This window comes from Hippocampus guttulatus, chromosome 9 (assembly GCF_054856545.1).
Source record: "Hippocampus guttulatus isolate MCC_2025c chromosome 9, RoL_Hgut_1.0, whole genome shotgun sequence".
Lineage (NCBI taxonomy): Eukaryota > Metazoa > Chordata > Actinopteri > Syngnathiformes > Syngnathidae > Hippocampus > Hippocampus guttulatus.
This window is the reverse complement of record NC_141269.1, coordinates 3,916,164-3,943,311: the sequence shown is the minus strand read 5'-3', so window position 1 is coordinate 3,943,311 and position 27,148 is coordinate 3,916,164. Positions and strand designations below refer to the sequence as shown.

At 43.1% G+C, this 27,148-nt stretch overlaps 1 protein-coding gene across 12 annotated transcripts in view; it reads right to left on the bottom strand.

Annotated features, from left to right (window-relative positions):
• Positions 1-4,293: 4,293 nt before the first annotated feature.
• Positions 4,294-27,148, bottom strand: part of gab1 (GRB2-associated binding protein 1) — a 47,719-nt gene continuing 24,864 nt past the window's right edge. For 4 of the 12 annotated variants that reach the window (XM_086119914.1, XM_086119917.1, XM_086119919.1 and 1 more), the window contains 12 exons: positions 19,502-19,630; positions 19,005-19,170; positions 16,969-17,197; positions 16,192-16,429; positions 14,755-15,175; positions 14,165-14,259; positions 13,512-13,812; positions 10,446-10,538; positions 9,128-9,221; positions 8,228-8,357; positions 5,878-6,006; positions 4,294-5,460 (listed from right to left, as the gene is read on the bottom strand). In XM_086119914.1, the coding sequence (XP_085976040.1) occupies positions 5,302-5,460; positions 5,878-6,006; positions 8,228-8,357; positions 9,128-9,221; positions 10,446-10,538; positions 13,512-13,812; positions 14,165-14,259; positions 14,755-15,175; positions 16,192-16,429; positions 16,969-17,197; positions 19,005-19,170; positions 19,502-19,630 (2,184 nt within the window). In that variant the 3' untranslated portion in view covers positions 4,294-5,301. Of the gene's footprint in view, positions 5,461-5,877; positions 6,007-7,122; positions 7,332-8,227; positions 8,358-9,127; positions 9,222-10,445; positions 10,539-13,511; positions 13,813-14,164; positions 14,260-14,754; positions 15,176-16,191; positions 16,430-16,968; positions 17,198-19,004; positions 19,294-19,501; positions 19,631-24,277; positions 24,419-27,148 lie in introns of those variants that run through there. The other 8 variants (XM_086119918.1, XM_086119915.1, XM_086119922.1 and 5 more) reach the window with 8 other exon arrangements.

Genomic DNA, 27,148 nt, shown 5'->3' with positions numbered 1-27,148 from the left:
GGAGGCGCTACGCTTGCAGAGCGGCGGCCCTAAATCTGACGCTAATAGCGAATCGCTCGCCGTTCGCTCGGCTGCAATGGACTCCTCCACATCTACGATTTTCACTTTAGCGCCGTCGATTTAAACGCAGTGTTTAGATATACATTTATGACCATCGGGAAGGCTGACGCGACCTTTGCCGTATGACGTGTTTCAAACTCAAGGCCCGTGGGCCAAATCCGGACCTAATTACTGCTTCAGAAACACAATTGAGTTAGATCAAACATTTTAGGGCATTAGAATGTTTTGTTCCACATTTTGTTGCCTTACTGTACCAAATCTGAACCAAACTATGATCTGACCCTTGGGGATTTTTTGGGGAGGGGGAGGTCGATGTCGATCCTGATATTTGGCAAAATAAATTCTGAGAATCAATTAATTGGCCAATTATTAGACCAGCCGACCGATGAACTCCAAATTTTGGACACATTTGAAAAATAAAATAAATGGAATTTGGGTCATTATGCCGGGGTCACATGTTGAACCACATATGCTGCCCCGAAGCATTGAATTGTGGGTATGAAGTTAGGCTGTGAACTGTTAAAATGAAGATTAAAGAATGTGCTTTAAGTTCAAGTCTGCCAATTATCGAACTTAAATAGAAGTCGCACATTGGCAATTTGCAAATTACCTCTCCGGGGCAAGAAAAATCGAAAACTGTACCGAGTCTACTCGCTCTCTGGAAAGTTTTTTTTTTTTTTAAATCAATACACACTCAATGAACCCTACAGACAACCCATAGTTGTTGTTTTTTTTTTCATTTTTAGATTTCAGAGCAGTGCAGATAAGTTTGTCTTCATTACGGTTCTAAATGGCAACGCCGCAGCTGAGGAAACGCCACGGGAAGCTCATTAAAGAGCTTTAACATAACACTTGGGCGAGGTTCTCGCCGGGGATGTCATTTGAAAGTAAATATCACATTTAGTTTGATGATCAGCTTACATTTGGACAAAGGTGCGAGACTGGGGTGGTGGCGGCGAATTGGTTTCAAGTCCGGCTTTTTGGGCTCGAATTAATGTAAGTTATTTATTGTTCCTGTGGGGCCCAGTACCAAATGACCCGCGGACCAGCAGGGGGTTGGGGACCAGCGCCTTAAAGTGTTAAGTGCAAGTTAACCAAACGCTCCAGATCGTATTGGAGGCATATGTCAAATATTTCTCTGCAAATTGACACAACTGGAGTTATTCCATTCTCGTTTTCAGTGGCTGACTGTGATTCTCCCTCCCCACAAATCCTCGTAGAATTCCCAATTGTAAATCGGCCGCATTTGTGAAGATGAACTGATAAGCCAAGGTCAAGCCAGGCATACGCGGACAGAAGTCTCGTTTGAACAGGCGGGAAAGCCCAGTTGAAGTCACGCGAAGGCGGAAACATCGGCGAGATTGAATAAATAAATAAAGTGAGGTAGTTCGAGACGTGTGGTCGTGCCAACTGCTCGCGTCGTCAAGGGACATGTGGCTTCGTGACGCCAAGTGAAGTTGAAACCTGTAAGTGGCTCTTTTCCAGGGGAGCAGATGCAACGCTAATTACAAACGTGACAAGCAGAACACGTCAAGCTCGGAAGAAAATACTGTACACATTTACCGACAATTACTGTATACGCAGTGTTGGAGACATCCAACTATTTGCCAGACTCGGTCTTAAAAAACAGATTTCCTCCACGAATAGCTTTTTATGGGCAACATTTTTCATTCGAACAATTACTTATAACTTGAATTTATATGCTACATAGGTATGACTTCTAACTTGAACAATTGCAAAACTAAGTACAGTAGATTAATTATTGAGGGTGGGTGGGGGGGGGGGACTCGAGGAAGTAAATCTGCGAGTGGTGAATCACAAGTATGTGGGATTCCACTGCATTAGAAAAAATAAACGGAATGCGATGAGAATAGTCACTTTTTAAATTAAAAAAATGAACATTTTTGTCATATTATTCCAATGTTATCCTCCTCAAAAATACTTAAAACAATTCCCTGAAAAAATACTTGAACTGTATGTTTTTTCAGGTGGATAAAAACGGTTTTGTGGAAACAACGGAGGCAACCCCCCCCCACCCCACCACAAATTTGATGATGTGTGAATAAGAGGACCCCACCCCCCAAAAAAGAAAATCTTCAATTTAATGTTTGTCATCTTGTATGAAACCTTTTAAAGTCAGCTCTTATGTGGACCCAAAATGCTGCCACTGACTCCAATTCTAGCATAGCATGAAAGATGATTTGATGATGAAAATATCTACTCTCCACAAAGCAGCTTATAAAAATTGAAACCGGGGCCATTCTTTATGACGGGCCGTTAGCTGGGCATTAATTAGTATTAGTTCTGGTCTGGTTCCAAGTGTCCTTAGCAGAGGACGCATCAATTGGCCACCGAGCAACGCAGCCCAATTAGGCCTTGCAGGGCAAATGGGCCTCTGGAGGGACTGTTGTTCGCCAAGCCAGCGCACGTGGTCTACATTAATACCAGGCCCAAATGCATTATTAACACAAGACATGCCAACAAATCACGTTATGCAACTAAATGCCCCCCAAAATGTCAAGAGTTTTTTTTCTTTATTGGGTGGGAGCATTGATTGACACTGCACGCATTATAATCTTGCATTCTTACCAACTTTGTTTCCTTCATGGAGCCGTCATATTTTATTTATTTTTTTGCCAGCAGTCCTCTCAAAGCACACATCGCGATCAACGCAGATGTCTCCGTCACACGTTGGCTAACGTTGACGTGCGGCAGATTGGACGACGATGTCCCACGGTTCCCCGCCGTGCTTCGCTCAAATGGAATTGCTAAACATGTGGCGCCATTTTGTTTGATCAGAGCATGACAGTTTAGCATATGGCAGCTTTTTTTCACCCGTCTTTATATTATTAGGATAGTGTTTTCATGTGACGCGTCGGCTTCTTGGTAACGTAAGGTTTTAGGATCACGAAAGAAGAAGGAAAAAAACCGTGGGTCCCCTCCACTCACGTTCTAAAGTCAGCTTGTAATTGCACAATATATACCACAAGAGGTCAGCAAGGCACTTCAAATGGAGAGCATCAGTTTGCATTAACATCATGCCTCAAATATACACACGCTCACGAAACGATAATGATATTAACACGAGGCTCATTATTTTATTTTTTTTTTTACTTGGAGCACAGTGGCCCCTAATCTGAAATTTAGGGGTCCACGCTGTAAATTGACTCGCAAAATCAATATTCAGTCCACTCATTTTCGCTTTATTACTGATAAGTGGCCTCGAAATGTTGAGCGGAAGTTTGTCAGAAGCCCAAAAATATCTATGAGCAGATATTAAAAATAAAAAGCTAATTTTCTGATCGCATAGATCCTCGTAGATGAAAAATGTACTGACACTGCCTCAAATTTTGGAGCAAAGTGCCACCATTTCGTGGCAGTCTGTAGCCCTGAATAAGATTAAATCGATTACACAAACTGACGTGACATCACACGAAGGATAGGTTCAAAATATTTGATGAAAACATACTAAGATCGTCAAATATGCCATCGTTTCCTGTAAAGTGAAACTTCGTTTTTGTAATGCATACGTTCCTGATCCACCTGCTCACGTAGAATTGTTTTTGCCTTTTTAAAAAAAGTTCTTTCGGTTCAAAAAACACCTTTACTGCTCTTTTGCTTTTTGACAAACATATATTCAATCCGTTCCGCTACCTTTCGCCCGTTTTTTAAAGGTCAACGCATCATTAGGTTGCCATTAGACTGCATTATTATCGAGCACAATCCAGTATTCAATTATATGAGAACTACTTCTACGGTGGATCCCGCAGAGATTACACAGCATAATCCACATGTAATATAGACGAACCGTTAATAAATATAGCAGGTAATTTCTGTAGTGGGATTTAAATGATTAATTTGAAAAACTTTCCGAGACCAACATGGAAGAAGCCACCCGTAATGACAAAAGGGATGTTCAGTTCTTTAAACTACAGCGTCATCTAGTGGACATTTCTGGTAAACCATGCAGGAATAAGTACAATAAAAAAATAAAGGTTGCAAGCAAGACACAAATGTCACAGCATGAGTGAAGTACTTGGGTTCGTTGTCTAAATACTGTATTGTGAGCCATCCATTTGAACTAACAGTATGTTAAAAAAAAAATTAAAACGTGAAACTATGGCGTTTGGCATCATAGTAAGATGGACGTCAGTCTTGGCCAAACGTGACGTTTGTTATAGCACTCCAAACAGTGTGGAAAATTACATTTATTCAACAAAAGACCACCCGTGCTTGAGTTTTGGATTTTATTTAGTCCACTTGGAAATTTGTACATTTTTTTTCTTGCAAGATTAAAAAAAAAAAAAAAGCATCGTCCACTTAGCAGCTCATTATCACAAAGAAACTGCAGGCGGAACCAAAAAGTCCAATGAAGGTCAATTTATTTATTTTTTTAAGTAGGCACTTAAAAAAAAGATACACTTTAAATTTAATCAATGGCAAAAATAATAATAATAATAATATGTACATCTTTGACGGCACACTTTTGGGATGTTTCACAGGTTAGTAAGGCCATTTTATGTTCCTGACGATAGTAACCAGTCTGAAATAAACCTAAGAGGGGTCAGAAATGAGGCGATTGGACCGTGGAAACATTCTACGTCCAGAGAATACTTACGCTGAAATAAATTAGTGATGACTTTTAGAGTTTGTTAGTATGCGTACCTGATTTCAACGCTCGGAACTTGTTCGCTAACTTTTGCATAACTTATAGAAAAAGTGTCGGCGTTGTTGGAAAAGCTCACAGTCGATGAGAGTCTGATAATCGCCGCCAACAACAAGAACGGTGCGTCGTCACCGTACACCAGGATTCTACCCTGCAGAATCTGCGCACCTTCCGAGTCGAACATGCTAAATATTCCGGCCAAATAAAAAAGACACTTCTTCCGATTTATATACATAACACTTTTTGTACAGTCGTCCGTGATGCCAACGGACTGCAACCGCAAGCAAAACTCCAAACTCCAACCGAAGCGCTCGGTGACACTTACGAGTCTCCCCCCCCCAAATAACTTCTTTCCCGTCGCTGTTCGCAACCAGCGTCTTTCGACCAGTGGTAATAGAAAAAACCCTGCGAGTCAAAGTTGACGAATGAGCGTGGTTGGTCCGGTCGCTCCGCCGACTTCCGCAAAATCCCGCCGACAGTGCAAAAACTAGAAGATATGGGAGTGGCAATGGAAACGCCGTGATGGACGAGGAGTTTGGGTGTATGGGAACAAAAAAAATAAAAATAAAAAAAGTTCACTTGGCTCCTTTGGATGTTGTGTCCGTCTCTGTGGATTGGCGGCCGTCGTTCCAGGCCTCGCGGGTGCTCTTGAGGGCTTGCGTCCGTTGTTGGTCCACAACCACGTAGTCTACGCGCTCGTCCGACGCCGCCATGCCGGAGCCATTGCTCTTCATCTAAAATAGGAAGGTGGAGTGGAAGCACAGAAATTTGGGGCAAAAAAAAAAAAAAAAAAGCTCTGTATAAATAAAGTTGTATTGTATTGTATTCCTTTGGCATCGCTCCATCTAGTGGCTGCATCGTGCAACTGCAGCCACTACTGTAGCTTCTATTCTATGTGCCTTATAATGCGGTGCGCCCTACATATGAAAACTGTTTTGAAATAGGCCATTCATCGAAGGTGCACCTTATAATCCGAAGCGCCTTATAGTGCGGAAAATACGGTTTTACAATTGTGTCAAAAACATTGCACTTTGAATTTGGCGGAAATTGAAAATATAAAAATATCGCCTTCTGTTTCGGAATTAAAGGGTAAATGCTCATTGAGCCTTTCAAACAAACGTGAGATGAGCTTTTTACAAACGTCGGCCTACCTTCCGAGGTGGAGTGGACTTGCCGGAGTCCAGGTCCAAATCCAAGTACTCCACCTGCTTGTCTCCCTTGGGCTTCACCATGGGGCTGCTCCCGCCGTCCACCGTCATTGGGGCGCCCAGCTTGGTGCTCTACAGTCGCAGTCGCGGAAAAAAACAACATCTCATTGACAGAAGAGGAACAAGCCAGCTACAGCGATGAAAAAGGCACTCTTGTGCTGTCACAATAAGAACAAAAACAAAAAAATGGTTTGAGATGAAAGGTTTGAGCATGAAAATATATTAAAAATGCCGTACAACTTTCTGGTATTACTGAATTGTAGCCCAACAGTACAGTGGAACCTCTAAAGCCGAACGATTTAGAATTGGACTACATTGATGTATACAGCATAATAGACTGTTCCTCTCTTTGTCATCGTTTGACTATAAATGGTGTTGAATTTTGTTTTTACACCTGCATGACAGTTACATGTGCAAGTACAGTACTTTGCTGAAATAACTATTTTATGGGAGCTACAGTTTAATCAGCGAACAGATTCATTCAATTTCCATCATGCCCAAAGGGTAAAAATGATTTTGGCTCACGGATTAATGGTGGTTCACTTACTTTTACACTTGTATAACAGTTAAAAATGCACAAGTGTTCCTTTAAAAAAATGTTTGGAGAGTTGAGAAACGTTTTACGGTGGCGACAATTTGACCATGGAAGACATTATCGATTTCCATGATTGAAAATTCTATTAAATTACAAACGAAAATGGTCCAACTTATTTTCTTACCGGGATGACTGTTAAAAAAGAGAAAATGTTAGCTTTGAAAAATGTACCACAGTTGATAAAAGGTTTTATGATGGCGCCAGTTTGACGCAGGAACGGATTAATTCGACTTGATTTTTTTTTTTAAATGCTCGACTTTGGCTGGTCCACTGTAACTCAAAAACAGAAAATGCGAGAAATATGATTTGCAATGTCACTGAATCCAATCCCGTTGATTTTGGTCATTTTTGTGCCATTGTGACAACACTTGACAAATTCGGACCTTGGCGTTGTGTTAATTGTGTAAACTACATGTAAGGTGGAGTCATTAGAACGAGGATGGTGAAATGCTAACCAACGTAACGTGCAGCTAACACCTCTAATCATCAAGAAAAATAAAACACAAATAAAAATAAAGTAAAAATCCACTTCAAGATACACCAAACACCCAATCGGTGGCTCTGACGTGTTCCAACCAGGCCACCCTGCTCACCTCCTCTACGGTGTCAAGTTCCTCCACCTCCCTCTTTACGGGGGTGATGGGGACCGTGCAGTAGAAGGACTCCTCTCTACGCCAAAAAAAAAAAAAAAAAAGTGGGAGCAAGGGGCGGAGGAAAGAAGAGAAGAGCAGGTAAAAACAAATGAAGGCAAAGAAATGAAGACCATGAGGGATAACTGAGCGGCAAAGAAGGTGGTGAGTGGCTGGAAAAAGGAAGAACAAAAAAAAGCGTTTCAAAAATAAGAACGGAACATCAACTTTGCGGATGCGTTAGAAGGCATTGCATTCAGGGAGAAAAGTTAAAACACGCACACAAAAACCAAACAAAAGATTTCTTCCTAGAATTGAAAACCTGAAAAGCAAGAGGAATAGAAATAAGAGAATAAAAAGCAAAGTGGAACAAGAGGGAGGAGGGGAAAAAGAAGGAGGAGTCCATCTGGAGTGTCCACCACACTGTCAATGTTTGGCTTTGGGAGATGAGCAGGGACTCGAAAATTGGGCGACTGTCTCTTTCAGGGAATGTCTGTGATGTAATCACAGAGTAAAGCCGACAATTTCAACGGCCATTTTAAGTTCTGGTCTGGTCTCTGAATGAGTGTTGCGATGCCTTTTATTTTTTTGGACTTCTAGTCTTGTATACTTTACAAAGTTTTTTTTTTCCCCAGATAAATGCATTCAGTGGTCCCTCCAAGGTCCAATAAACGGCGAAAGCGAATTAAATTTGCTGCGGGGACAACTTAAGTGCCGGTCAGCGGTCACATATTGCGATGATAAATTTGTGTCACATCCATTGGTGGAGTCCTATACGTGTGATGTCACAACTGATGCCTTCATCTTGGTACACCAGAATGCACAATAGATCCGATATTATTTATTGTAATATGAATTAGGAGAAAAATACATACCTAGAAAAAATACACCCCACCCAAAAAAATCGTTCAGCTTTATAATAGAGGTTATTGACGACCTATTTGAATAAATCGGAGGCACCGCCGTTTAGCAATAACCCCGCAAAAGATCACATTTGAAAAATTTCAAATCAAGAGTACAATGTATTTCATACGTAGATAGTTGTTAGGAGTAGTTGTGTGTTACATACTGGTTCGTCTGACTGGTTCTTCATATTAGAGAGCATGGCTACATAATTCTCATCACTGTCCTCGGAGTCAGTGCTGGAGGCGGTGCTATGCACTGACGGGGGCCGGGCGGGCATGGGGAACCTAGAGAGACTGAGCAGCATTCACAATGTTTACTCACACACAAACACACTGACCGAGTCAACACACAGCTCCTTTATGGCGAACACAAAAACAGAAGACCGCAACAGCCTCCTGCGACATTGGACACAGAAATAGCGCTCGGCGTGCAGTGTTACATAAATGTTGGGGGGGGGGGGGGGGGGGGGGATCCCCGGGACAAGCCGTGCGGTGGTCACCAAAGTCAACTACACGAATGCATGAAAGGTTAGTGGCTGCTTTAGTATCTACTACAGAACTGTGTATTTAAAAAAAAAAAAAAAAAAAGGATGTGTTCACACTCAGGGTCTTTTCCCGGAAGAAAGTGACCAAATCTCATGCTTTACTGATTTAGCAAAAAAAAAACCCAGCAATGCCGTATTCCTCGGGAAATGGCCAGAGGTTTTAATTTGTCCAACTGCAGAGACTATCCGGCATTTATATTTTATATATCCACAAATTTTCTCTCTCTTACTGTCTAAATAATATTTCATTGATCATCAGTAAATGAAAAGACGAGTCAGATGACAATTGTAGTACCGCCACCTAGTGGAAGTCTTCAGTATGTATTTTTTTTTTTAAAGTGCTGTCCATTTAAAGTGAATGGGATTATTTGTTCAACAGTTAATTGATGAGGTAATACGTTTGAGGAAACACAATATACGATAATATGTCCGAATTGTGTGAACACACCCTTGGTTGTAGTCACCTTTACCAATGGAAAAAAAATGAATACTGTACATCGAAGACTGTTGCACACTTACTCCCGAGCGAAGGAGCGAGTAACAGGCGAGCGGACCGGCGTGCAGGGCTCCTCCCACTCAGGCAGAGGTTTGATCTCCAGTGGAGCGGGTTTCCCTGAAACAACGCACAACGGGTCACTGACACAACACGACGGCCAACTTCGTTGGAATATGAAGCAAAACAAGGCAACGTTAGTGGGTGGTTAATTTGAGGCATGACGTGTCAGGTATCCAACCATGCGAGTGATGTCATTCTATTCATCTCGGGTCAATGTCTTAAACAATAGTTACTTACTCAATTAGGGGCTATTTATGGAATAATATTAACATCATTGGAGGTATATTTCACTTTATGTCAAATATAAGACAACTTAAAAAGAGAAGATATTGGGACGAAGTAACTGCGGTGAAATGTACAGACCATCTGCTGAGTGAGTATAGCTTTAAAAGGCGTGGTCTGGCCTGTTGAGTGACGCGCAATTCAGCGAATGAGTGGAGTACGCTGGCTGCTTACTGGGCTAACTCGTTAGCCACTCTGCGTGACGTGTCCGTGGACAAGCTTCAGCGTTTGTGTTTATTTTGTGAATATCTTTTCACACAAAAACATCACATTGCAGCCATCTGGTGAAACCTTGGTGCCAAGTAAGGATGTAAAACTGAGAGGAGGGACTTCAAGAAATCATACTATTTTGGACTAAAATCCAGTAAATAGCTCTCGTTTGTAACCCCCCCGGACACCCCCCCCCCCCAAAAAAAGTTGTCACATTATTTAGTTCACCAAAACCAAGGTAGTACAGTACCTCGAGATTGTAAAAAATATTGAATCACTAATTCACTGCGCGCTTCATCCACAACATAACTCAAAACGATTCACATGCTCCAATTAAATGTACACAATTGAAACGTAGTTACAAACCGTTAAATAGATTTCAAAGCAAAGTAATAAGTTGAAAGACCTTAAAGGTCTGGGGAAGAGAGCACCGTTTTTAAACCAGGACTTAAAAGCATCTACATTTTATTGGAATGCTTTGAATCTTTATTTATGCATATTATTCACTGATTATAAAAGATAGCAGCTAAACTGTGTTATACACAAGTACAGAGAAAAATTGATTTTTAGGGTGATTTTGGTGAGTGTTAATAAAGAGTTAGTGACGACGGTGTCAAATGTAACCCCCTCACACGAGGGAGCGGGTGACGATTTCAGAACCAAATCGAGGCAAAAAATTTTTTACGGTCATTTGTGAAAGTCACGACAGAACCCAAACACCACTGTCAACATGCAAACAAGTCAAAAGAAAGACAAGAGGACATCACAGCTTCAGTGAGGAGTACCTACCCTTGCGTCTTCCTCGCGGGAACTCTCCTACAGTTTGGGAGTCGGTTCGCTCTAAACCGACACCCTTTGCTCTTATTACTTTCGGACTCTGACCTGATTGGCGAAAGAAGACTGAATCATTTCAAATCACATCATTGCCAACTTCCCTGCCATGCAAAGCCGCTCGACATCCAAATCAACCCCCACCACTACACACCAACCCTGATTATGATCGCCATGACAACACAAGAGCCATGCTGCCCCTTCGCCACCCCCGGAAAAAAACATGCACCACACGGCTTCCCACACAAAGACTGACATCACAGCTGTGCATGCATGACGGGCTGTGCTGAAGCACGGCGAGTCCTCGGAGGCGTATTGCGGCAAGGAAAAAAAAAAAGTGACGTGTTCTCAACTGACATGCACATGGCGCTCATTCAAGATTGACAATTTACAATGTTTTGGATCATTAACTTGGTCCATCAAAAGTAAACTGCCTAAATAGTTGAGACAGGCTATAAACTGTCCTTCATTTTTCGAATAGTCTGAATAGATGTACAGTGACTAAAGTTGCAATGTAACAAGAATAGAAAGTCAAAATTCCACAATACTACAGTCGGATGAGATCAAAAGGAAGAAAAATTCTGAATATTACAAGAAGAATAATTTTACAAGAATGATGACGCAAAAATGCGTTACGGTGTATTTTTAAGGGCAGAATAAAGTCAGCATATGAAGAACATTTTAAAAACAATTTGACTCGCGTAATAACTTGCCAAAAACAGTCCCAATATTAAGGGAAAAACAATGATTTTATACAAGTGCAATGTTGGAATGTTTCAAGAAAAAGTTATCAATAATATGACAGGTGAGACATAATTTTATGATATCAGGTGTAAATTTATGAGAATTCGGTAACAATTTTATCAAAAGCCGCAATAAGAAGCAAGTCGTAGTTTCATAAGGAAGTCATAACACAATGTTGAATTTAATATGACAAGTTTATAATAGTGAGAGGGGGAAAATGTGCATCTTTAAAAACACACAACATTGTATAATATTCTAGTTTGAAAATTAAGTATTTCAAGTAAAAAATGAGAAGAGTCCTCATAACAGTAGTACTTCAAAGGCTTGGAATTGAATGAAAATCAAGTTGTAATCATACTTACAAGAATAAATGTTATCATTTAACCTAAAAATATAGTTCAAATAATTCAAGAATCAAAAGTTTTGTCCATTTTGCAGACGCAGAGCTGCTTGGTTGTTTACCAAATTCACGCGTGCCTTGAGTGCACGGGCAGTTATGCTTCCTGTCGCTTGGCTACTACGTTCCTTGTAGGAACTGTGCAACCTGTACCACAAAAATCTGAATACAGGTACCCTTGCCCCCCAAGGGATTAGGGTTCAAGCCTCACCCAACTCCCGCTTCCTTGTTGTGGTTTCGGTATGCAACTTTGATGTCCTCTCTGACCCCAACGCCTGTTACTCAGCGTTCGGCCCACATGGCTATTCCCCCTCGCTATGGGCTTCCTCATCAAAGAGCTCCATTCACGCCCGGGAGACAAAGGGGATGGAAGGTGACCACTCCGAGTTGAGCCACCCCATGGCACGAGGAAACAACCGAACACCCCACGCAACCCTTCACCGCCACCTCCGGCCGCTTCTAGACAAACAGTCTGCAGGGCCTCGGTTTCAGGAGCCCTTTGACAAAGGAGCTCAGTGTGTCTTTGATTCTCAGAGGATGTCACCTAGCATCCAAACTCATTCATGTGGTATGACGAGATGGGCAAGTTAATGCATTTGGGACTCACGCTATTAAGAACTGACATTCAAGCAGACACACAAATTGGTTAGGCCACAAACACAAACGGTTAGTCAGCGACGTGTACTGTAAATTCGGCACACATCAACCAGGCAAGCAGCCCCGGAAATGGAAAGTGGTACCTTCAAGTTCCTGCAAAGTGCTCATATGATGGAAAACGTACTTTTTATTGTTTGTATCAAAATATTATCTCTCCAAAGTGCCTGCTCAACCAGCGAGTGTGAAATTAAACAAGCAGGCACATTTTTAGTTACCTTCCAAAAATGGAGGCATGGCTAGATTGGCGGAATAAAAAGGTTATTTTGGAATGAAAACGTTTTACACTGAGTAAAGCCTTAATATTGAAAGAGAATTTGTAACATTACAAAAGAAAATGTGTATTTTTAGGTGAAAAAAAACAACACAATTTTACTTTACAATAGAAAAGGTAAATTACAGCAAATTGTACTTTTACAAGACAAATGTCAAAGGAAAATGTTAATATTACAACAAAAATAACGCAATTTTACGAGAAAAAGGTTTGAATTTGATTTAAAAAAATAAATTCATCTTACAATAAAAAGGTAGAATAAAATTGTACTTCTATGTGACAAAACTTGCATTTCACAAGGAAAAATAATAGTTTTACTCTATTAAATTCAAAATATTACACGCACACAAAATAGGTCATTTTACAATTTATAAATGTTGTAATTTAATGAGAAAGAAATTTGTAATTTTAGAATTTCATTTTTATTTTACAAGAATAAAGTTGTAATATTATTAGGAAAAAAGTTGACATTTGACAAGAAAAAGGATTTGATTTCACGAGATAAAAAAAAAAAAAATTGGTTTACGCCTAAAGTGGTACCCAGAAGGAAAAACTTAGATTTTAAGAGCTTTAAAAAAAATTTTTTAATTAAAGACATAAAATTAAGAATGAAAAAGTCATTAATTAAAAATTAGTCGTTAAAAATTTAAAGATTAAAAGTAAAAAGTTGCATTTTGATGAGACTAAAGTGGCATAAAAAAAAACCAAATCATAATTTTATGTATAAAAAAAAGATACTTAACGAGTCAAAATGCAATTGTCAATCTTGATGCAAATATCTTTTCTAATCTATTAATAGTGACTTCTACTTATATGATAGCATAACGGTCTTAATTATTAGTGAAATGGTTACATAAAACACTGCCTATACAGTGAACCAAATCGAATACGGGGATGCGTCGGACCTTGGAGGTACCACCGTAGCGGCGCGATGGGCTGTATTGCATGGGCCCACCTTTGCGATCCGGTTTGAGGTTTCGGTCAACGGGCGGCGGCTGGCAGTCGCTGGGCATGGGCCTCCGCGGCGGCGTCTTGGGACTGGAACGGAAGCCCATGTGGGCGGGTGGCGGCACTTGCTTGCCCAGCGAGGAGAACTCCATGGTGCTCGGCGTCATGGGCACGTAGTTGGTCTCGTGAACGGGTTCCGACAGGCTGCCAGAGTGGTGGTGGGACGGGGAATTGGCGCTCATGGGAACGTAGTTCTGGTCCACGTCCTCAGTGGACTGACTGCCCACAGGTACCATGCCTTTGTTTTTCTAGAAAACACCGGCCATTTGCTGTTACGACAAGGATTTTAAAGCCGATCGCTTCAAAAGATGTTGATTTTCATCCAAAAGCTTTCCTATGTGTGCATTTGCCGAACCTCCCAACATTCCTAGGATCGTGACATTTCAGATGTCTATTCGATCCTTCTTCTAAATATACTCATGCGAACAAAAGCTTACAAAAAATCTCCATATGACAAGAATGAAGTTTATTACGAGGAAGGATTTCAAATTACACGAGAATAAACTTCAAAATAATGTGAGGGTGATTATTTGGGGGGGGGGGGGGGGGGTTAACCATACCATACAAGTCAGAAAGTAGCTGTGGAAGTGTCCAACTCACAAAGTAGCTGTTGAAACTTTCATTGAAGTCGAATGAGCAGCTCTTGTCAGATGGGAATGATCTGGGAATGTCGTAGCAGTCCTGGGAACCAAAATCTAAAAAACATAACAAGAATAATAACACCAGTCATAATATACTGTATAGGAAATCTGACACAATTTAACACATTCCGCAAAGACTTGAAGCAGAGATGAGAACTGACCACCTGCTTACACAGATGATTCAAGTGATCATCATATGGCGGCACCAACACCCATGACAACACGTCAAGGAGGACAAGGTGGAAGATGAGGAGGAGGAAGTCAACATTTTATGGGGGGATGGGGGGTTACAACTTTAAGATCAACATAATTTTCTTTTTGTCTGTGTAGATTCTCAGTCATCCAGATCCTGGTAATTTGTGAAACATTGAATTGAGGAAACTGGACCCATTTGTTGATTTTTTTTTTCTTTTCCGTTTTCCGAAAACGTTCAAAAATTATTGAGGCAATTAAGATATCAGAATAATCTTTTTTTTTTTTTGTCAATATGGGTCTGATAACGCTCCTGTGCAGATTCCCCAAATAAATAAATATGCGAGAAATACAAACCTTTGCGTAGCCGCGAACAGTCGACAGTTCCGATAGTGTTGCTGCGTAAAGCTTTATTCCCGGCACTTGTTGGCACACAGTAGTTTCCGTCGGTCTCTGAAGCCGAGCGGGGCAAGTAGTAAGTGTCTGTTGGGGAGCGCTCGGCGTGGGGCGGCGGGGGTCCGGAGGTGGGCTTGGGCGGCCTGGGAGGGGGCACGACGTCCCCGCCGCCCTCTGAGGACGACAAGGTGCGGGGGACCTGGTAGGTGGAGTTCGCCCCGGGCGTGGGCGGGATGTCGTAGCTGATGGACAGGTTGCGCATCTGCGACTCCACGGAGGCCTTCCGCGAGGGCGTGTTGAAGACGTACAGCTCGGACCCCTCGCCGCCGAGGTCCGGGTGGGCCGTGGGAGACGACGCCGATTTGGGGAGAAGCACGGTGTCCTAAGAGAGGGGGAGGCAAGATTTCGAGGAAATTTCAAGTGGGAATAATAAACCAAGAATTGCATGCACACGAGTCGGACATTAAAGGGTTTATCAGATTAATAGCATCTCAATTTCTTTCTATGGAGACAAATGATCTCAAATATAAGTGTTTTAGGTTAGGAGTTTGGATTTAAGATAGTTTTAAGTCAAAGCACTTCCATTTTTGCAACTTTTTTTTTTTAAATCCAATCGTCATTGTGAAATTCCTTGTGGAGTATGGGCCATGCTGACTAGGGCTGGGCAATTATGGAGAAAAAAAGTCATAATCATGATTATTTTGATTGATATTGAAATCACACTGAATAAAAACGATTAATCACCGATTTCCAGCCTCGATTCCACACACAAAACAACTGCTCCAAACGACCGTCATTCCGATTCATCTCTGCGCTTTGAATGCTTCATTCTTGAACACTCTTCTTTTTGCCAAGTACACAGTGACCTTGGAAATATGTGAAATTCAAGCCTCTTGCATCTTCATTCTGCTGCAGCCTCACGTTTGCTGCATCCACCCCTTTGCTGAGTTACATCTTTGCACACATTCAAGGCGCAAATAAATACCTCCCTTATCTCTGACTTATATTGATTTTAAAACGGTTATTACTTTATAGACAGGGGAGGGGAGAGGGAGATTCGCAGAATGCTAAGAGAACAACCCCCCGCGCTAGCAACACGCTAGCACATCCTTTTCCCCTGGTGATCGCATGGATAGCAAAACTTGAGTCATGACAAACGAAAACACATCCACGCAAAGGTGTCAAGCACTCAATTATATCTGTAAACAAAAAATGAAAATCTTGAAATTTATCAGGGGTGCCCAACGTTTTTCATGCCACTGTACATACACACACATATACAGTGTAGATAAAATGGGGCACTTGCAAGTCAAGGCATCAATGCGTTTGGCTTCCAATGAAAATTTCCCAGATTCACTGGAAATTTACCGGGACTTTCCCACCCATTGGCACCCCTACCTGAGAGTAGCTTCGGGGTAGGTGGTAAAGGCCGTTGTCACTCAGGAGGGAGGCGCCCCGCGACGGAGGGGAGTCGTACAGAGACGAAGCGGAGGCCGGGGCCGGGTGCCCGGCGAAGAAGCCGTTCTGAGAGCTGTGCTTGGCCGACGACGTGGATGACGTGGGCGTTCGGTGCGACGGGAGGTTGTCGTTCAGGTCCGTCTCGGAGGAGGTAGACTTGGAACACTCGGCGTGGGCTCTGAGAGGACAACGCACGGGGGTGAACGTTTGAGTTGAGACGAACGTTGATGGAGTTTTACTCTTGACACCCCCCCAATGCGATTGGATGGAGGGATCAAGGGATGGGGCCTGTGTGACTGAGGATGTCATCAATTCGTCAAAGTCGAACGGACTATCATCACTGTGATGTACTTTGTGGATCAACATAGATTCTTAATATAAGTTTATATGGGTGAATGTTGAGGCTTTCTTTCTACGGCCAACAACATTCGTAACAATTCCTGGCCATCCCAGGATGAGAAGACCATGTTCCTTACTGAAATACTGTTGGTTAATTTCAAAACACCGCACACCAAGCAGGCACTTTCAAGCTGAATGGCCGGCCACTCACAGACTAGCCTGTGGAGGAAGAGTCCTGCTCTCGCACTCCTCCAGGAGCAAATACTCCCGGTCGCCCTCCAGAGACGAGCGAAGCGGCACCGAGCTACACGAGGCGCAGCAGGTATGAAGAAAGGTGGAAGAACGAGAAGCGGCGCAGGAAGAACAGCGCGGTCTTACCTGCTAGCGTCTGGCTTTTTGCTCTCACAATTGACCAGCCACAAGTAGTCCTGGGGCTCCTCCGTGCTGGATTGGGAGTCAAGATGTCGCACGCTGACTGGTTGGTAGGGAGGCGGCACGGCGGTCAGCAACGCCGCCGCCGGGCCCATCGCGTTGCCGAGCGCCGTATGCGGAGGGGTGTCCACCACCAGGCCCCCGATGGCCGACTGATGGCCAGCTTTGGCAGCCTCTTGAAAAGAATGGACAGGAGAGAGGGTGGTGGCTATTTTAGCTCGTGTGGAACAGACTTATAATAGGTTGGGATTTTTCATTATCGGTAGTTTTAATTTTATTTTGACTTTTTTTTTTTTCAATGAAGTTTGAGTTTTTAGACAATTTTTTAAAAATGTAAAATGCTTCATTTTAGTTTCGTTGATTAGTTTGAGTCTTTTTCAAGATAAAGACGATAAGATGAAAAAAGAGGTCAACTACAATTCTCAAACAACTGACCTTTCGTTTGTAGCAACGGAGGTACAGCATCACCAAAATATGTTGAAAATGTACCTCAAAAGGATAGGAAGGACATTTTCCCAACATTTGCGGTTTTACTTTGTTTTATAACGATCATTTGTAGTCTCAAGTAAGTTTCTTTTTAAATCTTTTAAAAAGCAATTTCATTTCATTTTATTCCATTGACAAAAATTGCATTTTTCTTCTTCAATTTTTGTTTTAATTCGCTCTTGACTTATCCTTGGTGTGGGAATGGAACATTTGATTACGTGGTTGTCTTTTTCCGCCACACTTTAAAGGCCGGTCCGTGAAAATATTGTCTTGGATTAAACCGGTCCGTGGGGGCAAAAAAGGTCGGGGACCGCATGATTTAGATGATTTATCAAATCTGTTAACTAATACAGATTTTCAGTTGGCCAATACGACTGTAAGTCATCTTACATCTGCAGATGATGTGGGTTTTGTGTTGGGTTGCAACAGATGCTGACGGTGCCATCTTGGCATTAAATATGACACGAAGAAAGGCCACATGATGATACTTGGAAGCGTTGGGGACAGGAAATTAATTTCTCCAACCTTTTATTTGTCCAACCGTGCTCTTGACGTGTGGGAGGAAATTAAAGACCGAGAGGTCGTGTTACATCGGAAGACTGGGTGGAAGACAAAGACATCGATGAACAGATTTGGAAGTTTTCCCACGTGTTGTGACTTTTTTGCTGGAAGATCATAATGCCAAATTTAGACTCAGTGCGGTGGTTCGAAACCATCATTCCAAACAATCTGAACGCCAAGGCAATGCAGAAGAACGAAGAGCATCTTTTTCTCCCTCTCCACTTCCACCCTCCGGCCGGCCCTTATCCATCCTTTCTGGATGACAAATTTTCTCCGCTGTTCAAGGTACACGGCTTGCTCATCCGTCTCCTCTCTGCCGGTTGGCGCAGGCACCGAATCACAGGGTGCCTGTCGATCATCGACACCTCCCACCTCTTACTTCTCTCCGACCGTCTCGTACCGTCAGCGCGATCATGTAGCGTTTTAGCGGCACACACGCAAGGAAAGAGTGGGAGTGGGCCTGCACAATCACTAGCGCGAGCGAGAGCAAAAGACAGAACCAAGGACATTTCTTTTGTGAGAAGAACTGCGAGAAAGGCCGCGTGCGAGAACGTTTGTCCTGAGCATCTTATTCTTCCGCACGCTCTCTCGCGGCCGTTTTTAACCGACGCTCGCGATACAAGATTGACAATGTCAAACAAAAACAAAGTCAACAAAATAGCAGGATTAATTAGCCGCCCGATTTATTCTCCTGGAATTACCACTATTTTCTGTGAATAATAAACGCTTTCGTAGAATACACTCCCTTAAAAAGAAGATTTTATTCTCGTTACTTGTGTATTATAGAGTCCGTTGAACCTTCTTGCGATCGTTCTCATTTTGTTTTGTGTCCCAAAATGCATCGGTGACCGTGGCTCTCCTTGCCCACATGCGAGGGGCTACAGTACCTCAATTGCTCCAATTTAGGAATGTACAGTAACGGCTACGGTTCTTACCCTCATCGGTGGGGTTGAAGCCGCAGATGTCGCAGATGCAGCGCACCCACTTGTTCATCTCCTCCTCCGTGTCAGCGACCAGGTAGAAGACGCGGTCGATGGTCTTGATGTCAAAGATGAAGCTGTGCTCCAAGTCCTTCTTGTTGAACGTCAGCCCGGCATCCACCTAGGGCGAGACAAGGGCTGGGATTTGTCAGCACTTTCAACAGCGGCTATATTTACGTGACCTGCAAGGTCCGCCGCCACAAAGTTTAAACCGGCAACGGAGCACCGTCCATCTACAGACGTACTGAAACAAAAAATAAAAAAACCTGCAACTCTTTAGTGAGTTTTGAGGCATCACATACAATATACAGAGTTATTTACATTCTATTCATTTATTTATTTTGGAGGGGGGGCATGACCTATTGTAATGGTTTTTCCACACCACCATTTAGTGTTTAAAAAAAAAAGGTGAATTTGCGGTAATACAAATGAAAAAAAGGACAAGTGTGTACCTGCTCGCACAAGTTGAGGTCAATCACGCGGATGGGCTTCTTGGCGTGGTCATTCTTGTAGTACTCCAGCACATCTGGGTCACCTGTCAAACGGCCACTGCGAAGCATAAACCACCGCTTCTTCCATGCCTGCACAAAAGACCAAAAAGAGTTGAGAGTGGCTTAACGCAAATGTGGCTGTGCTCCAAATGAATAAAATCACATTCAAACTCATGTTAAGGAATAGTCAGCACACAACTGCCATCATTAAAACTGCCGCTGATTAATCGCAAATAAAGTTCAGCTGTTCCGGTAGTCCTGCCTTTTCTGCTTTCTAGCACGATGAAGTAAACGTGACTGCACAATTTAACGCCTTCTATCGAATCAGAGTCATTAAAAGAGTCTTCCAAACTTTTCTCACTCTATTTTGTTGAAAGATCGAATGTTACTGCCATTTTGCGGTATCGCAGCATAAAAAAAGAGGCTATTTCTTTGTTCACATGCAGGCTGTAGGAGGTCACTTTGTGAGTGAGCAATGGTGCCAACGTTGGGCTGCTTTGTTCAAATTTACTGCTGTGAATTTGAACAAAACACAAACATAAGGCCGGGACCGCTTGACTAAATACCAAAGTCAGCAGAACTGTTACATAAGAAAACACTGAGCTCGGACAGATAAGGAAGCATACATAGCTCTGTGAGCGGAATTTTAACAACAAGCTTTGTTTATTGTCACTTTTGGGAACGACAAGTGCTGAACCCTGAGGACAAGCGCTTGCTTTTCCGGGGTCTCTCTTTGTGAGCAGGCCAAGACTCAGCCACAGACTTCCCGAACGCCATTACAATTTTACCAACAGCCAAAACTAAAGGCCGACAATGGTCCGATTTCCATTTCAAAGAGCGAAAACCACCGAATCACTGAATGCATCCATTTCATAACACCAACTGTCCGAATGCACTGCAAAGCCTTCTTCCTCTTGACATTCTTGCAAAAGGAGAACAAATCGACATCATGTGGTCTGTTGTGGCACCGTTTCTGAATCTTGCACGTGTATGAATTTATGAAAAAGCGGATCGCGTGGGCGATTTTTCCATACCGCCCGTCTTTATTCGGGTGCTAGAGCTGCCGGCTATCCCAGCTGACTTTGGGCAAGCGAAGTGTGTGTACGCCCTGGACTGAATGCCGGACAATCACATGGCACATATAGACACACAAGCACGCACCGGAGCCACAACCTCAGAACTGTGAGGCGAGTACGCCGTGCCGCCAAAATGTGTTGCGATGCACTCGGTGCACCTATCTGTCCATTTTTGCCATGCCTTTAATGTCATCACTATCATCCTGAATTTAAATTCTCATACCATAAGTAAAGGGTACACAAACACTCAATTTTCTGTTCCATAAACATTTATTGCACCCAACCTCACACACTGTGGAGCACTTAAAAATATATTGAACCTTGTCTGTTTGCTTCTGTGCCAAAACAAAAACAAAACAAACAAATAAAAAAACTCACACTGAAGCATGTGTTCTTGTTACGGTGTGCAGAAAGGGAAGAGTCTCTCGCTTTGCCCTCTGGTATATGACACGGGCATTTTAGGTCAAGTTACGCACTTGGGGATTTAAAGGGGACATAGAGCTAAGGTTACAAGTAGGCAGCCCGGCAAGCAGCCTGGGGAATGTAGATTACTGGCTTGGTGCGATCAAAACAACTTGGGCTGAAAGGTACCAATGAGGACAGGAAGCACTTTCGGTATAATAACACACCAGGCACAGGTTTTAAGCCTGTTATGAAAACTGGAGATGTAACACTCATCCACACTTTTTAAAATGAGCTAACAATAAGTGTGAGGGTGTTTACAAATTCGAAAATACTTGATAACATCTGTAATAAAAACAAGCCATAAAAGGTAAAGCCAGCAGTAGTGGTTTGATCATTTAAGAATATTTTTTCTACAATTTTAAACTTAACAGAAACTACCTGGAGAGTAAACCAAAACATCCTCATGGGCATAAAAAATACAGGCACACACACACACACGCTGGACAAAGCATGTTCTCCAGTCAGCCGTGGCTCAAGATGACTGCAAGACGGACGACTAGCAGGTCAGCTCATAAAGCTCGTAAAACTCCAATCTTCACTTGTCAATCAAATGATGACAGCGTCAGTCTAACCCAATTCAAACTGTCGAGGTTGAGTCCGTTTCAAGATGACAGGCAGATAAGGAGCGAAGAGGTCCTAGCGCATTGGCATGCTGGTGATTAACGCGCATCCATCTGTGGGCTTTCACGCCATTATTCCCAACGCACATAGATTTTTCTCGCGCAGAATCATACCCACTAAATACAAACGAAATGGCCTTCAGGACGGATTCTTCACTAAGACCTAATGCCTGAAATGTACGCACACGACTTGAAAATATTGTGAAATTCAAATCATCTGATGGAGTTTCCCACCACTGGGTGTTTCGATGGGACTGTGGTGGTACATCGCGTGACACCGTCTAACACACAACAAAGTCAACTGCGGTATACAAAACAACAATGAGGGGCCGTCTGACGTGTTGTGTTCTATTTGGGTGTTACTGTTTACTACAAGATGACAATTGAAGTTCCGTTGTCACATGGAAGCAGACCAGAATGCGGCGTCCACCGCATCTTACAGACCACTTGGTGCACCCTCTTATTAGGCACACTATCAATGAATGGGTCTGAAACAAAAGTCATCAGGCGAATTATATATTAAAGAGTTTATTCTAACTTTTCTGAAAATTCCGGGAAAAAAATATATGTACACACACACACACGCGCGCACGCACACACCTGGCCGATCACGCATGAATTAGTTTACACAATACGCTATTCAAATACTCGACATTCAATAATTAATCTTCCTTTTGTGTGCACGCGTGCACCCTTTGTGGCTTCCGTTCTCACCAAAATTTCGAAATCTCAGAGATATGGCGAGGCCATGAGAATGCGAGGCGAGAGTATTACTGTTGTGGCGACGCTACTCAAGCTAAGCGAGCCTCAGCAGTAGATAGTCCGCTGCTCTCTGCTGTGCGTGCTTCAGTGCGAACATGTACGCAAGTGCGTCTTTTGATTTCAACCAATCAGCGCCGACGCAACGACGTCACACACGACAACAGCTAAAGCTAAGCTAGCCGAGACGACACTCGAAGTCGGACGGACACGTTTTTCTGCCAATCTGTGTGATTCCCTTTTTGTCCAAATATATTTTTTACGACAACTGTCTTGTCCACGGTGTCTTTTATTCGTTCCACTGGGGTTTAGCAAGTGTGTTTATAAAGAGACGAGAATCTCTTTACTGTTACCAGTGTTAGTGTCTCAACATGGCTACGCTCGTGAAAGCAAAACAACGAACTCAAACGCGTCTTCGTTCAATGTTGTCAACTAATATCCGGATTAATTTGAGGCAATTTTTCCTCAATTTTCCGGAGAGATTTTCATAAAAATTTGAAAAACCCGGAATTCCGGGAAAATCCAGAGGACTTTCATCTCTGTGGTTTACTGTACCTCAACTAAAGTGATGTAAGCCGCAAGCGTAAATGCTTTTAAATCCTGATTAAAATGTATGTTTTGCCCACCGTACCTATGATTAAGGTTATTTAAAGCCTTGATCGTGCAGGCTATTAATAATTTGAAATGTCTTTAACGCTTTTGGTTGAAACTGCTTTTAAATGCTGTACTTTTAATTGTGTTAAGCACATTGAGTTATCTAGTGTATGAAATGTGCTCTACTGTAGAAATAAAGCTGGGTTTCCTTACCTAAAGGGGGCGAATGTTCAGAGTGATACCTTTCTGAACCTTTTTTCCAAGATGGCGCCCGAGTAGGCAGCCTTCGGCAAGTGCTCTTCAAGAGCCTTGCTTTTTTGTTCTTTTTTGCAGTTTTTGTCTTTTGTTTTGTCACATGTTTGTTGTTTCATCGTGTGGACCGGATATGGACTGTTTTCAGCGCTTTTTGGCCACGACATTCGTCAAAGGAGAAGTATCTGTGCTTGGTGGTTGCGCCTTCTCGGCAGCACGCCTGTACCAGCACAGATTTTGATTGGGAGGAATGTCGGCGCCATTGACTGTCGGTGCTGGACAGACCTGGGGCGCTTGTGTTTTTTGCGCCTGTAATGGGCAGCATTTTTCACAACCCCGTTTTGTTCAGTGGCTATGTCGGCGCTGTTGGACAGTCGGCGTTGGTGCGGCTGGATGGATGGCTGCTGAAGTTGAGGATGTGGAGAGAGGAGCGTTGGCGCAGAGCGCCGATGCGTATTTGGAACCGTGAGTCGCCGCTTGGAATTGCAATGGATTTCCATGGGACAGGAGAAGTGAACCAATCTCTTTTTTCGTCAATGGACGCTACAGCTTCTTGTTGACTTTGAAACTTAGCTTGTAGCCGACGTGTGCACATTTTGAGCATGACGTCTCTGATCCACTGGTTAAAGGACACTTTGATTTTCTCCTCTTTCATCTCAAACTGCTTCAAACAACAAAGCGTGTGATGGAAAAGTGGTTAGAACTGCATGACTGTCCGTGTTTTATGTTATGTGTTGTGTTTATTATTTTACTTTATATTAACTGTTTTGTTAAGCGCTTTGTTACAGCTGCCGCTGTTGTGAAAGCGCTATATAAATCAGCATGTATTGTATTGTATTGTATTGTATTGAACCAAGCTTTGGTGTTTGGTGTCACAGGGGCTTTGATTGACCACCACCGTCCGTCCAAATACCACAAACAACGCATCAAAACAATCTGACACCATGGTGCTGGAACAAGTAGCTACATACCTCCTGTGGGGAATCCTTCAGGAATATGAAACTGGCACCAATCCCGCTTTTTGTTCAGTATATTCCATCTTTGCTGGTGAATCTTGAAATCAATCCATCAAAAAGTAGTGCTAACTTAAATTCGTGGGAGCTCGCCTTGCCTCTGAGTTGGGAATGAGACTGCATGGGACGATGCTGGACTAAGGATGCGGACTGGCCGCCCCCGCTCTTCCTGGCATCGCAGCAGTCCCTTAACCCTTGTTCCCCCTTTTCCTCCCAGTCTCCTGATAGGATGAAGACTCCATCCAGTGGTCCCACCCAGTTCCTACAGCCTGGGGGGCAGGGGGGGCTAAACAGAGGGGGTATTGAGGGTCTGAGGTTAGGAAGGGTCAGACCGAGATGCCAACTGAGTTGAGTCACATTATTAACGAGAGGGGGGAAGATCATGATCCAACGGCTTTTAGACGTTTTGTGGTGGTGCCGTCCAGAAGCGGACAACCTGACAATTTTTATCCAGAATGTTGACACTAGCTAACCTCTGCTAAGGACCACCAAGATCCAATTCTCAAAGGAAGACAGCGAGGGTCCATTAATTAATTCCTAAATCAATTTGAGACGGATCAGAACTCGGGATCTGTAGATACTTGAAACCAAAAACTCTGACTCGGGTGCCAGCGGGACATCCCCAATCTGTACCCTTTCGGAAGGGTGCCAGTCCCAGTGGTACACTCCAGAGCTCGTCACACTTCTGTCCATTGATGTATCCATCTTTTTTCAAGGTGGATTCCGTATAGCAATTCTGCTGCAAAGGGTTTCAAAATATCCCACCCGGACTTTCTCACTGTTCAGTAAAACAATTCCTCATTCATCAGAGTGTTACATTCCCAGACCATCCCGGTGGCAGACCAAATCCACAATGTAGTATTTTATAATTTTGGTAAAAGATTTGCGAATCGAGTTTTGTTATTAGTAGACGTGCGTTCACTTCTGTAGTCGGGAAGCCTATTACAAGTAAAAGTCTGCATTTTCCCGACTTTTCCCGTGACGCCATTCCATTTGTCAACCGGGCAATTGATCAAAATCAGACACCGTAACAGAGCCATAACAAAGGAGGGAACCACGCCTCAAGCCCCCTTCATGCCGCTTGTCAAAGCTTGTGAAAGGTACTAACTGATCCCGTTTCCAAATTCTGAGGTAGTATTAGAGCCATACCGAAGGTGGGATGACACCTGCTGCCACTTTTACACGGTCCATAAAAAAAATTTATCAATCCGTTTTCACCCAACCAAAAGCAGATTTGGGAGGGCTTGAAGCCAAACCGAGTAACCAGACCATCTGGACTGTGGCTAAATGACCTGCACTGACTCATCCGGCATTTTGTGGGCATTAAAGAAAACATGAGGCGGATGAGTAAAAATGTGTGAAATCATCTCGGCTGGTGTCCGTTAAAAATCATCTGGCAAACATCACCAGACACGATTTAAGGCTCCTCAAAAGCACCAGGCCACATTGACGTCAGTTGATAGTATTTTATTTTTGCATGAGCATTACTCTGCATCTCTTCCAAGCAAGAAACTAACAAGAGCACCCACAGCGCATCAGTCATGGTTTCATGCACGATTTACACTGACTCCCCAAACCCCCAACAAAATCCTTGGGCGAGATGGAGAAAAATGTGAATGACTGCTGTTAATTTGGCCTGCACGAGAATATATTTAGCCATGATGTAATGCGTGAGGCACAACTTGTTGCGATTTAAACTGTGAAAACATCCCCTTGCCTTTTCCAACCCGCCCCAAAAATTCTTGATTAAATTCATTGTTGTGTATTCAATAATTGATCACCGATGGCGCGGCAACACATGTAGACAGTACAACATTACAGTCGCACTTATAATATGCCCTACTGATGTCAAACTTCCTGAAAGAGAACAAATATTAAGGCAACATATTGAGAAGCTGTGAACATCTTTGTGTGCAACGGTATCTCAGTATTAAACTGCCCCCTTGTGGCCCAGGCTTGTATTCTAGAACAAACCAAGCGATAACTTAATCATGATGTGCCAGCTGTTTATTTACAGTCTATGTCAGTGGTGGGCAAACTACGGCCCGCGGGCCGAATCCGGCCCGTTGGTCTTTTTAATCCGGCCCGCCGAAGGTTGGTCCACAATTAAGGTTCGATGTGAATGATTGCATTCATTTCAATTGGATTGGAATGACAGGCATTTCACCGCCAGGTGGCGCATTTACTTGAAGTTGCAGAACACGGGAGGGCGGGCAATCTTTTCGACCACCTAGTACCTCTGTATCGCTCTACTTCTACTGGTCTGATCATAACCCATCTGCAGCGATGCACAGGCTAAAATAGGTCATCAACAACACTTTTGTCATTTAAAAAAAGTATATGAAGACCGTACTTTCATGCTTTTGTTCTGTTGATGTTTGATATGGCCAGACACCAGGTTCACCAAACAACAAAATTGGTTGAAGGCGTATCATAACATGACGCACGAAAAAAGTCACCAAAGGTTTTAACCCGAGGCATGGAACAGACCCTTAGGCTGGATATGCGTTAAACTGCTACCGCGGCTCATTGCCATGACACAGCAATCCAGCTTGACTGCAGTAAACAAGTACGCACGGTGCCTCCAGTACGCTCTGACTATCAGGTCACTAGGTCTGCGCGGAAACAAAGAGCGCTCTGCGAGGGTGGGAGTGGCAAGAGCGTCACATTTGGCGCTTGCAGCCTCACGGCGACAAAAGCTCGTCTGTACTCGGTGCCGCGATATGTATAAATCTGTCTTTGTTTGCGCGACATGGCTGGGATTCTTGTCCCGGTGGCTATTTTTACATCCAGCGGGAGCGCCGCGCGGGGCGGTTAACTCGCGGGCAA